Source organism: Sus scrofa, chromosome 3, assembly GCF_054392235.1.
Source record: "Sus scrofa isolate SSC_HxYL_T2T_F1_AM1 chromosome 3, Sscrofa_HxYL_maternal_Yorkshire_Landrace_v2.0, whole genome shotgun sequence".
Taxonomy (NCBI): Eukaryota; Metazoa; Chordata; class Mammalia; order Artiodactyla; family Suidae; genus Sus; species Sus scrofa.
In genome coordinates this window covers 8148448-8160931 of record NC_139385.1, presented here as the reverse complement: position 1 = coordinate 8160931, position 12484 = coordinate 8148448, and the positions used below count along the sequence as shown (strand labels likewise).

Below are 12484 nucleotides of genomic sequence, written 5' to 3'. Positions count from 1 at the left end.
GTCTAATCGGAGTGGTAGCCGCCGGCCTAAACCAGAGCCACAGCAACGTCGGATCTGAGCGGCGTCTGCCACCTACACCACAGCTCACAGCAATGCCAGATCCTTAACCCACTGAGCAAGGCCAGGGACTGAACCCGCAACCTCATGGTTCCTAGTCAGATTCGTTAACCACTGCGCCACAATGGGAGCTCCTCATTTGTTCCTTTGAACCACTTATTTCTGATCACTTTAATATGTGGGTCTCAGCCCACATCACACTTTGGGGAAGGCTTCCCTCAAAACCCAGCTCAAAGAGTCTGCAAGGTAGCTGCTAGCACCCTTGGTGAAATTATCTCCTTGCTTTCACCTTAAAGGACTCACTCATCTTGTTTACATTAACCCAAGAGTGCTTAATATTTGTTGAATGAATGTTCACAGCTCCAGGAACACTGCTGAGCTGCCCAAGAATTTGATGTTAATTAAATCACCCATTAGTCTGGTTTCACAGCACACCAAAAAATGTGGGTAGGAAGGTGCTACAGTCCAAAGAGTGCCTTTTCTAGTTATACTTCGGCTTCCAAAGTTAGCTTTGTGCCCAAAGCTCCCACAAAAAATTTTGCCAGTGGGTTTTTTGGGGAGGGTAGAGGGACATTTCTGTTTCACATCAGAATTCACGTTATACCCGCTTTTCCTGATCTAGGATTCTGTATACTTGTGTGTAGGTCTCAGTAGCATTCAATAATCTTCCCACCACTGAAAAGAACTCGTCCTTTTCCTTAAGACTATAGTTTGGGCAGAGAGGAAGCACCCCCCCCCCCCGTCCCTGCCACTAGAATGCCCCATACACAGGTGTGGGGGCCACTGCCCTAAACATCAAGTTTATTGTGCTGTTCTCACAATCCAAACCCAAACCCCTCTCCCAGTGGGGGACAGCAGAGGGAAGGATTTTCACAGTACCTGTATGCCTCCCCGCCACCTTCCCCCTCTTAACCCTTAGTCCATCTATCCGTGGTCCACTGAAACGCAGCTAGGGACAAGGGCTGAGGAGAAATGGGAATCTCTCCTTGGGAGGACAGGAAGAAGAGGCTAGAGAACTTGGTAACTCTACCTCCCATGCCCTAGGAGAACAGAGGTCAGCAAACAGTCCATGCCATCCAGCCCAGTGGGCCGGGGGAGAGGAAGATGGTAACTCCAGCACAGCTGGGCTTAGGTGCCAGAGGTGTAGGGGAGAGGCTGGGGCAGCAACATAAGAAAAGCGTTCTTTGCAGATCCAAGAAAGGAAAGTATTTTTGGAGCCAGAAAGGAAAGACCTTGGGATACTTCCTCTTCCCCCAGGTCCTCAGGAGCAGTGGGCAGCTTCTTCATACTCTCTGTTCAGGAGGCCACTTAGTGGCTGGGGGAAGAGGCCTTGTGGAACAGGTACACAGGACGCTGGAAGCCTGAGGAAGAGTGTGCCATCAGGAGGGGTTGGCAGGACCTTAAGACTCTCCACAGGGTCTACCCTGCACCAGGACAGGCCTCCCTTCCACCCCCAACAAAATAAGCCAGCCTTACCTTTGGAGGTGTTGTGAGGTGTGGCCACAAGCTCATAGCTGGAGAAGCCCACCTCTGGGGATGTCAGGTAGGAACTGAACTGCTCTGGCTTCAGCTGAATTCGATAGTAGTTCTTGTAGATTGTTTCCTAGAGAGAAGGGCAAGGGACCGCTTCAGCTTGGTGCCTTCTCTGTTGATGGAGAGTGATGCCCACCCAGGGGGCCTTTTCACTTCAGAAAGTCCGCTTTCTGCTTCCTTGAGACCTTTCTTGCCTCAACTAAAGGAAGGACAGCTACAATTTCCACAGAAACCCCAACTCACCGTGAGAGTCTTTCTCTTGCCGTAGGTTGACCAAGGTTGGGGCTCCAGGACCAGGATGCCCCCAGGGCGGAGGTGCAGATAGATCCGGCGAAACATGCGCTTCAGCCCCTCGTCTCCCCAGTTGAGATGCACCCACTTGGTGAGGCTGAGGCAGAGCACCACATCATACTCAGGTTTTTGGGCCTCCACCAGCTCATCTCGATCCAGCACATAGTTACCCTGAGGGTGAAGAGTTAGGGGTGAGGTCAAGAGACGCATTCAAGAACCACTGCCGCCCCCACAGTCCACTCTGCAGCCTCACTATAGTCCTGGCCACAACCTCCTCTGACATGCCTCAAAATAACTCCCAAACGGTGCCCTCTGGTTTTTTTGGGCCCACAGCACATGGAAGTTCCAGGGCGAAGGACCAAACCTGAGCCACAGCAGTGACAATGTTGAATCTTTAGCCACCAGGGAACTCTAAATGGTGCCCTCTTTTGAGTCTCATTTTCTTGCTTTCTATTGGTAACAAGCCAATCAAACATAAAAAGGGAGCCTGGATAATTTTAAGTTGAGCAAATTATCCATGAGATCGACAAAGTTGGGGTCAAATTGCAAAGAAAGAATGCTTGGGTTCTCCTAGGACCCTGTCCAGTACTTATTCCCACTCCACAATCACTGAGCTCAGTGACCCAACATTATGCAAAGGGCTCTAACTCAGGTTTGAAAGGGAGACCTGTGGGCTCATTTCCTGTAGTTGGGGCTGACAAAGTTTCAGGCCTATTCTTCCCTTTCTCTCAGGGAAATGAAGAGCTTCATCCCAAGAAAAGTTTTCTAGATGATAAGCTTATTACCACCGTCTGCCAAGTCCATTCTTCCAGTTGTAACCCAACACACTCTATTCCTGTGGAAGGCCTACCTGGAGCATTTTATGGGAAGCCACGTGAAGTCAGGGGACAGACACTGAGGGCACAGTCATCTTTCCTACAGAGGACTTTCTGACTCTCCCCCACCCCATCATCTAGGGTCAGTGTGGAGAGGATTTAAGGCCACGGGACACTCTTCAACCAACTCTGCATCTAACTGTAAACGAGGTCCTTATGGAAGGGCAGAAACTATGAGTATTAGCCACTTCCTCAATCCTCCCCCCATTCCATGCACCTTCAGGAGGTTGGAGGACAGGTTTTCATTTGGACCAGATGAGCAGCAGCCCCCAAGGGAAGGTGGACAGGAGTCTGTGCCTATCCTGGGGCTTGTAGTCATGAGAAAGGACTCCAAGTAGAGCCCCTACCTTCCCCACCTTGCTAGGTTATAGGAGGGGAAAGACACCCAGTGGAATCAGTCGCCGATTCAGACCCTTCTTTTGAGGATGTGGGCTCTTCATGTGCACAGAAGCCCTCTGGGTCGTAACCTTCCCCTGCCATGTTCCTGTTTAATCTCATCTTCATTCCCAGGCCCCTATCCCAAGCCTGCAGATCTTCTTACCGTGACGAAGACAACATTGTTGGGGAAGACGGACGTGTCTGCTCCATCCAAGGGCACTTGGGGTGCAGCGATGGGACCCCGGCTGGCGGTCAGGGAAGCTGGGAAGCAGCTCCTCTTTTGGACGGTTGAGGTCCCTTCCTCACCCTCTGTTCCTGGGTCCCCCTCAGAAGTCTGGGGTGGCTGACGCAGCTCTTCAGACAAGTAGTGTCGGATGTTTTGGCGGGCCGAGTGGATGAGATGGGGATCAATGTCCAGGCCCACCATGCGGGATGGGCCCCACTTACAGGCAATGCTCAGAGTCAGATGGCCCACGTTGCAGCCCAGATCTAGGACGTCACGACCCCGAAACCACTCAGGCTTCATAACCCGAAGGCGCCCATCCTCACAGGAAGGATTGCGGTACCCATAGTACTTGCAATAATTCCCATACTGGAACTTGCACTGCTGCTTTTTGAAGCCTGCTGCAGGTAGTGGGTGGGGGTGTTGGCGGCCTCCCCCACTCCCTCTGCCCTTTTCCTTGGGACCCTGGCCTCCACCCCTAGCCCCTGCCTCTGACTTGCTGGAAGTCCTGCGACGTTTGCGATGTCGTGAGGAGGAAGACGGGGGTGCAGAGGTAACTGAGGCAGCTGAAGGGGCTGAAAGGGAGCCTGAGGGACCCTGTAGGGCAGATGGAAGGGGAGACACGACCTCATCCCTGCAGTTGATGGCTGTGTTGAGTTCATAGGGTTGGGGGACGTCCCGGTTCTGGCCCCTTTGCCGCTGCTGCTGTGTGGTGCCCTCCCCTTGGAGTGAGGGAGTGAGGGGGGCTGTGGGCAGCACGGAGTGGCTATCATTCCCTCCAGTTGCTTGCTGCTGCTGCTGCTGCTGGTGGTGCTGTCCCCGATGTCTATGCCGCTTCCGACCAGTCTTGAGTGGTGAAGCAAGGACTACTTGGGCCTCATCAGTGCAAGTATTGAGACTGAGAGGGTCAGTAATATCTTTGGGGATGAGTATCTCCACTGGATCTCGTCCCTTGGCCGGAAGTGGGGATGACTTAGGGGTCTCCGCATTGAGTGCACGGCTCACTTCCTCATCCAGGAGACTATTCAGGTTCAGCGGATCAAAGATATTGCCCCCCAGGAGGAAGTTGGAAGGTAAGACAGAGTCACAGTCCGAATTAACCCGCCTGCGCCTCTTGAAGGCCGGATGTTTGAAGCCTCCACCACCTCCCCCTACATTACAGCTATTTCTCCTCTTGCCCCCACCTCCCCCAGGAGGCCGGTGGGGCTGATAGCCATTACGTGGTCGAGGAGGAGCAAGGGGGCCCAGTTCTGTTCCGCCCCCTCCCCGGCGCTCCTCCCCCACGTCCGGGGGAGCGGCTAGCCCCTGGGGATCCGACAAGCAGGCCTCTCCGGTCGACTGGGCCTGGGGGCCGCCCCCTCGCTGCTGCTGCGACTGGCCGCCCCGAGGGGTGGAGGTAGCCCCGGGGCTCTCCTTGCCTGCCCCAGAAGCTGGGGACCCCGCCGAGTGTGCGCGCGGGCCCGGCCCACGCTGCGTCCCGCCGCGGAGCTCCCCGGAGGCGACCTCTCGGTGTGGTTGCACCGTGGGGCCGCCCCCTCCGCCCGACTCATCTTTGAGCGGCGGTGGCGGGGCCGGCACCAGAAACGGCTCCTTCTCCGCCGCCATCTCGATCATTTCCTCCCCTTATTCCGTCCCAGTCGAGGGCAACCAGGGGGACCAGGGGGCTTAACCCCCCCTTCCTAAGACCGCGCTCCCTTCCCCCCTTTCCTGAGTGCGCGCGCAGTTCCGCTTCTCGCCTAGTCTCGTCCCCAAGCGCCTCCCCCGAAGCGCGCCCCACTCGCCCGCGAGACCAAAACAAGATGCCCGCGAGACCCGAACTCGAGGAACCAACCGCGCGTGCGCCGACTCCTTTCTCCTCTACCACTACCGCTTCGCCGCGAGCGCGCACTGCTGGAGCGCGTTCCTCTGGCCCCGGAATCACGCATGCGCACTCAGCCACCACCCTGGTTGCGCGCGCATCAGAGTACGAACCAACTTAACGGCTCCGGGAGTTTAAATATAGCCCCCCTAAGCCCCCCCAACCAAAGCCCACCACCCCAAACTGACGCCCTACTTCCCTTCGCAGCTACGTCCGTCCCTAGTGATATCCTTTGTCTCTGCCGCGCGATCCCACCCACCGTAGGCGGGGGACGGGGAGCTGGTGTGAAAAGGTCTCCTTGACACCCGACCCTTGTTCCTGAGGAATGAGTCTCTGCCGTCTCCGCCCGGCTCTAAACCCAGCAACCTCCCTACCCCGCCTCCTTCCTCCCCCTAGCGGGCAGCGCCTGCGCACACCCTTTTGGGCTTGCGCGGGTAGATGCAGCACGTGCTGGAGATGACGCCCCTCCCTCCGTCCTAGAGGCGGGGACTGCTACGTCGCTTCCTCAGGTTTGGTACGCGCAACATGCGTCAGCACGATTCGGAGGGGCGTGGCTAAGGAACGGGGAGGCCCTCGTGAATTATTCATAAAGTGGTGGCCCTCTTGGCCCACCTATTTCTAAAGAGGGGCGAACCTAGAAGTAGGAGAAGGAAAGGAGCGGAGTGTACCCACTGTCTTCCTAACTACTGTTCTCAGTATAATACAATAGGTCATTTTAACTCACCCCCCTGGAAAATATTCTCTGATGAACTGGGGGAAAAAAAGTACTAAGGCGATGTTGTCCAACTTCCTCTTTCCCCGAAACGGCCAGGTCGTTCTCTCGCTCCTCCGCCTTCCCTCAATCGCGATCACCTGGGGACACCACGCCCTCCTCTCCGCCTCCACACCCACCACCCGACGCCTGCTCGCGAGCCCCTCCCCCCGTTAGGGAACGGCGACCCAGACGCCCACCACAGCCACCAATAACAGTATATCTACCACCACCGCCCCCTTTGCACGCAGGCTTTTCCGAGCACCCGCGGCGCGTTTGCGCCGCCTTATATAAAAACGAACGTGGGCAGGGAAGAGATTTCGGTCGGCTTTGGGGGCCCCGGCCTCAGCCAATGGGGAACAAGCTACTCGATGCCCTTTTCAGAGGGGGCCCGTTCTCCGGGCCCACAGCGATTGGGGTTTGGGTCCTGTGGCTGCGAAGAGGGCGAAAGAGGCGGGAGTGGTGTTAAGGGTAGTCTCAAAATATCAAAATAAGGGTTTGAAGGAGACTCAAAGGGAGAATGGGAATCAGGAAGGAAGTCTAGGGCAGAGAAAAAAGTTAGGAAAAGGAAGATGGGCTTCATGAACGATCAGGCACTGCTGCTGCCACCTAAAAAAAAAAAAAAAGTGAGGCCAACCAGGATTATGGGACTTGTAGTTTTACAGGGCGTTTGTTTGGAAGATGGCGCTATAACTCAGCTGCGCAAGCGCCGAACTAGCTTCCAGCTGCGCATGCGCAGCAGTCCTGCGAGCACGCCGCTTGTAGGAGGGGTGGGGTGGAGCTTGTGTGTGGCCTCGCGCCTTACCTTGCTTGGTGGCGGGAAAACTGGCTCGAGTTTTGGAGGGGTTTGCAGAGTTGCTGCGGTAGCTCATTCTGCTCCTGGCCTTTAGGTCCTCCTCGCTCCAGAAGATTGCTGGTGCTTTTCCGGTTGCAGGTGAAGGTGCTAGGCGCGGCCAATCCTAGTACCTGTTGCCTGAGGAGAGGTTTTCTCTTTAGGGCGAGGACCAACTCTTAGCCTGAGGAGAAGTTTTCTCTTTAGGACGAGGACCAACTCTTAGCTCTCTCCTCAGAATCTCCAACAGCAAACTCGCACCCAACAAACAAACAAAAGTAACCCAGTAGTATCGGGGCGGGCGACGACGGGACGGAGAGAATGAGGATCCTGGTGCCTCCGCGGGCTGGGGGAGGGGAGAGGGAGCTGAGGGGAAATTCACGAGGAGTTTCTTGACGGGGAAGAGACAGTCACTGTTTTACCTATTGAGGGGAGTGAAGAACTTTTGCCTGTGGTACCTTTGGTGTTAATTGCCGTCCTTAAGAGGGAATTGGTGAGGGAAGAGAGAAGGGAAATGTAGGTCGCCCAAAATTCTTCCTTCTGGTTTTAAAGGTGGAAGTAGGCCTTTTACTGTTCCAAGCCTTGGCTCTTTGAGAGGGCAGATAGTGAAGCGATGTGGGAGTTCATGGCTGTGTGCCCTTTAAGGGAAAACAACATGAGCTAGTTTAAAGTCAGCAACAGGGGCACGTGTGGAAGCATTTCAGGGAGTTAGATAGAAAGGGTCTGAACCAAGATCAGGGTCCCGAAAAAAAAAGTCTGTTTTGGTGATAAGTGGCCCTGTCCCTGTTGCCTGGCGTTCTGAAGCAATCGGTTTAGTTCACCATTAACTTCCTTATATGATTCTGTAAAGGTTTAGTTCAAGTAGTTTATGGCAGTAAATGCCTTGTTAGGTGTGAGAAGTAAGAGTAGCTGGGATGATTTTTCCTTTCAGTTTTGTTAAAAGTTTGAAATCATTCTGTGCTCATACACCCAAAAAAGAAAAGGCAAGGAGAAAGGGAAACAGGAAGAAAGAAAAAACTACTACTGATGAAAATAAGCAAGGGTCTACATGCCATTAGGAATGTGAATGAAATCAAACTCCAGCTTGAAAGAAATTTTAAATAGAGTCTTTCTTAAATTATTCACTTTTTTTTTTTTCTTTTTAGGCATGAACCCCCATGGCACATGGAGGTTCCCAGGCTAGGGGTGGAATCAGAGCCGCAGGTGCCTGGCTAAGCCACAGCCACAGTAACATTGTGCGACTTACACCGAACCTCATGGCAATGCCAGATCCTGAACCCACCAAGCAAGGTCAGGGGTTGAACCCATATCCTCATGGATACTGTGTCAGGTTCTTAACTGCTGAGCCACAGTGGGAACTCCCAGTTTTTGTTTTTTTCCAAGGCTCATGGAGTCTGTTAGAGGATAGTTCTAAAGAGTACATTTGCTCTTAGACCATGGATTCCAGGGACAATATAAAGAGGGAATAATTGGATGGTTAAGAGGGGGAAAATTTGTGAACATGTTGTAAATGGGGGATGGAGGAAGGAGGATTAATGCTTTTGAAAATATTGATAAAGCTAAATTATTTAGCTAGATCAGTTCTCAAACATTTTGGTTTCAGGACACTTTTATATCCTTAAAAATTATGGAGGACTCCAAATGTTGGTTTGTATCTGTTTATCTATTAATATTAATATACTAGAAATTAAACTGAGAAAGGTTAAACATTTATTTTAAAATACTAAACCCATTACATGTTAATGTAGATAACATTTTAAGGGAAAATATATCTTCCTAAATGGAAGAAAATTTGGTATGAAGAATGGTGTTTTACATTTCTGCGAATCTCATGTCTGCTTTAATAGAAAACACCTGGATTTTCATCTGTTTCTGAATTCAGTCTGTATTGGTATCTTGTTTTGGTTGAAGTGTATGAGAAAACCCAGCCTAACACAGATAAGTAATTGGAAAACAGAGGGGACCCCCAGGAGTCTTTGGATCATATTTTGAGAACTGTTGAGCTAGGTGATTTCATTGTAAAATAGATGTGATGATTTTTAGTATTCTAAGTGAAAGAAAACTATTTTTTGGAACACCACATTTACCTTTCCTTGGTTCCCCTTAATATTTCTAGTTATTTTTTTCCCCTCCTTCTTCACCCTTCTTTCTATGTCAGTCAAATAGTTAGGATCTGGTTTTGGAACTCTCTTTTACGTTCACACTTAAAGCTTTATTGCATATATTTTTTTATCTCTCTTTTTCATCTAAGGTAGGAAAAGAGAAACTAAAACCTAAAACCTCAAATGTTATTCCTAGAGCCCCCAGTCATTTAGTAGCTGGTCAGATGAAAGTTGGTGGTATTTTGTATATTTATTAACTGTCTTTAAAACTATTTTTTTCTCTCTGAATTAGATTTCAGTATTTGTTTTTGTGGAAGAAAATATTACATCTGAAACGGAGGAACGGAAGCTTGAGTTGTCAGACAGTGACTTCCTGGCTTCTCTATTGACCAGGTTAGAGATTTTCTTTAAAAGTAATATTCTTCATTACATTCTCACTCTAGGTTAAGGGAAGCCAACATTCATTGCTGCTTGTAGATTTCCTAAATCTTACGAACTCAACAGCAATCCACAATTTTTTCTAGTTATTTGGGGTGCTAGTAACACATTGTGGCCTAGAGAGGTCAGTATATGTTTAGATAATGATTTGAACCTAAATACTGAAAAAATTTTACCTTTTTAAGTTGATCAAATATTCTTTTTATTTTCTTTTAAAAATTTAGAATTAAAAATCATTTTTAAAATGATTTTTTTAAATTTGAAAATGGTGATGCATATATAAAACACTAATTACATAATTTGAACATGGTGATGCATATATAAAACACTAGGATCACACAGTGGTGTAAGTACAGTAGAAAGCGCCCTGCCACCTCTAGCCACCCACACCCACTTCCCAGAAACTGCCTGTAAAAAGGGGATATGGCACGTTATGACCTCTGAAGACTTTGCTAGAGCTGTAATGCTTGTTATAATTGTTACAAAAATAAGAGTGCTCTAAGCCTAAAGAAAATTGGGTAAAAGAATCACAAGAGGTTTATTGATAAAATAAAAGGTAGTTCTAACAGCTGAGTAGAAATATATCAATAGTGCAATATGTACGACTGGAAAAATGTATAAATTCTTGGAACATCATAAGTCTTGGAACATCATAACTCATCAGTCTTGGCACTGTGCTGGGTCACACTTGATGTATAAAGCTGTGTAGAGATGCTAACCTCTTCGGCCTTTGATGTGGCTGGAGGCCCCCTACTCCCACCCCTTGGTTTTATATGGCTCTTAGTAGCCTGGTCCTTTTACCCTAGAGCACGCAGAAATATTTTCTGTGTATTTCAGTGCCTACGTTAGTATATGCTTTACACCTGTGCTGTGATATTAAAATGAATGTGAAGTGCTGAACTACTGAACTAGACTATTGGGGTGTAGTGTAGCACAGTTCATAGCACAGATTTATAAATCACACATGTTCTAATCCTGATTTTGCCGCTTATCAATTACTTAATTTCTCTAAATCCTTCTAAGCCTCCTTTTCCCTAAGTATAAAACAATATCAATCTCAGATTTATTGGGAGAATTAAATGAGATGACATATTCAAAGATACAGTCAGTGCTCAGTGTTATTCACTATTATTAGTAACAATTTTGGCAGAAATTATGAAGCATATTGATGTCATGTGTAGAACATCTGTGAGTAGATAGCTACAGATAAACTATGCGTATAGAGTGAGAATGCAAGATTCTTATTTCTAGCTTCTCTGGGACCTCTGCTGGTTACCAAATATTCCTGAACCATGAAGAGAAATTGTTAGCATCCAGCACCTTTGGGAAACTTATTGGACTAGAAGATCTAAGTGAAGTGAAGATATACATTATAGTGATGTTAAAAGAGGGTTCTCTATGCATAGGGACCTCTGAATTAGGTTAGAGAATTTCCAGTTTGTGTTTTAGGCTTTAGGAGAACCTTGTGAAATGAGGTTATCCCTCTGAAGAAAACTCTCACTCTTTGACTCCTAGGACTGACCACATCCTACTGCCACTGCTACTAGTACTACTGCTGCTATGACTTTTTTTTTTTTTTTTTTCTTTTCTAGGGCCACACCCTTGGCATGTGGAGGTTCCCAGGCTAGGGGTCTAATCGGAGCTGTAGCCCCTGGCCTACACCAGAGCCACCTGCTACTACTACTTATACTTCCATCTCTTAAAAATTTGTCTTGTTTTAATAAGAGGCACCAAATAGAGTTGCTTATGCTAAGCTCCATGTCACCAAACTAAAAGAGCCTAATTACAATTATGGCTCTCCCAGCAGTGGAATTTTTTTTTTTTTTAGGGCCGCTTCTTCGGCACATGGAGGTTCCCAGGCTAGGGGTCGAATGAGTCAGAGCTGTAGCCAGCCTACACCATGGCTCACAGCAACGCCAGATCCTTAACCCATGGATCGAGGCCAGGGATGGAACCTGCATCCTCATGGATACTAGTCAGATTTGTTTCCACTGAGCCACGACAGGAACTCCCCAGTAGTGGAATCTTAAAGTCAATCAGGAATTGCCTGATCAGCACTAGTTGGGTAATCTGCTTGATAGGCCCCAGTAATCCCCTAAAAGAAAGTAACCTTGTATAACCAATCTGCTTCTTTTGGCCTAGTATTACTTCTTTGTTCCTGTGCCCTTCTGCCTATATAAAACTCTTTTAATTTTGTAGCGGTCCTTGAGGCTCTTATCTTTCTAGTAGATTGTATGCTGCCTGATTCATAAATCATTGAATAAAGCCAATGAGATCCTCAAAATTTACTCAGTTGAATTTTGTTTTTTAACAGAATTGTGTTTTTTAACCACTATCATTTCCATCTGCTTATAAGTGCCTGCTTCCTGTTGGACATGAGTCTAGGCACTTAAAATACTAAGGATTGTTGCTTATCTTTAAAATAATAACTCTCCCCAGATGGGAACTTCCATTTGCCATGGGCGTGGCAAAAAATTAAAATAGTTAACTCATTATCCTCCAGCATCTAATTGACACTGCTGAGAAGTAGAATTGTATTCCATAAGGCAGAAAATGTAGTTTAGGTTTCCCAGGCAAAGAGTCCCTGAGCCCAAGAAGACAGGGAGAGGAGTTCCCTTATGACACACAGCAGGTTAAAGATCCATTGCTGTGGCTTGGGTTGCTGCTGTGGCATGGGTTCAGTCTCTGGCCTGGGAACTTGTGCATGCCATGGGTGCGCCCCCCCCCCAAAAAAAAGGCGGGAAGGGGAGAAAGTTTAAAATCATGTTCAATCAGAGTCATAGCACTTCAATTCTTTTTTCTAACAGAGACATAAAGTATAGCTTCTGAGCTCAATGATGACAACTTTGCAGAATAAAGAAGGTAAGTCAACAGTCATTTTCCTCTTCTTTCTCAGACCGTTGTCATCTGGACATCCTTCCCACCAAAGGGAAGCTCAGTTTACATACATTTTGTGTCTACTTTGTTGAAGACACTTTGAGTGAAATATGTATGACTTAGAAACAGTCTTGTGGAGTTCCCCTTGTGGCTTGTTGGTGGGTTAAGAATCCAACTAGTATCCATGAGGATGCAGGTTTGATCCCTGGCCTTGCTCGATGGTTAAGGATCTGGTAGGTCACAGACGTGGCTAGGATCCCACATGGCTA

At 48.6% G+C, this 12484-nt stretch overlaps 2 protein-coding genes across 17 annotated transcripts in view; one reads left to right on the top strand and one right to left on the bottom strand.

Moving 5' to 3' along the window:
* Positions 1-831: 831 nt before the first annotated feature.
* On the bottom strand, positions 832-5609 carry MEPCE (methylphosphate capping enzyme). Its single transcript, XM_003124352.7, has 4 exons — positions 3298-5609; positions 1834-2052; positions 1534-1660; positions 832-1418 (listed from the first exon to the last, which is right to left on the bottom strand). Exons 1-4 carry the CDS (start codon positions 4969-4971, stop codon positions 1366-1368), a joined length of 2073 nt encoding a protein of 690 aa, XP_003124400.1. The 5' UTR covers positions 4972-5609; the 3' UTR covers positions 832-1365.
* An 18-nt stretch (positions 5610-5627) lies between these two features.
* Positions 5628-12484, top strand: part of ZCWPW1 (zinc finger CW-type and PWWP domain containing 1) — a 38380-nt gene continuing 31523 nt past the window's right edge. For 10 of the 16 annotated variants that reach the window (XR_014840155.1, XM_085016667.1, XM_085016668.1 and 7 more), the window contains exons 1-3: positions 6707-6900; positions 9193-9293; positions 12146-12200. Coding sequence is in view for 15 of the 16 variants with exons in the window: in XM_085016667.1 (XP_084872793.1) it covers positions 12173-12200 (28 nt within the window). In the remaining variant the exon portion in view is untranslated. Of the gene's footprint in view, positions 5730-6706; positions 6907-8401; positions 8446-9192; positions 9294-12145; positions 12201-12484 lie in introns of those variants that run through there. The other 6 variants (XM_085016672.1, XM_085016669.1, XM_085016671.1 and 3 more) reach the window with 3 other exon arrangements.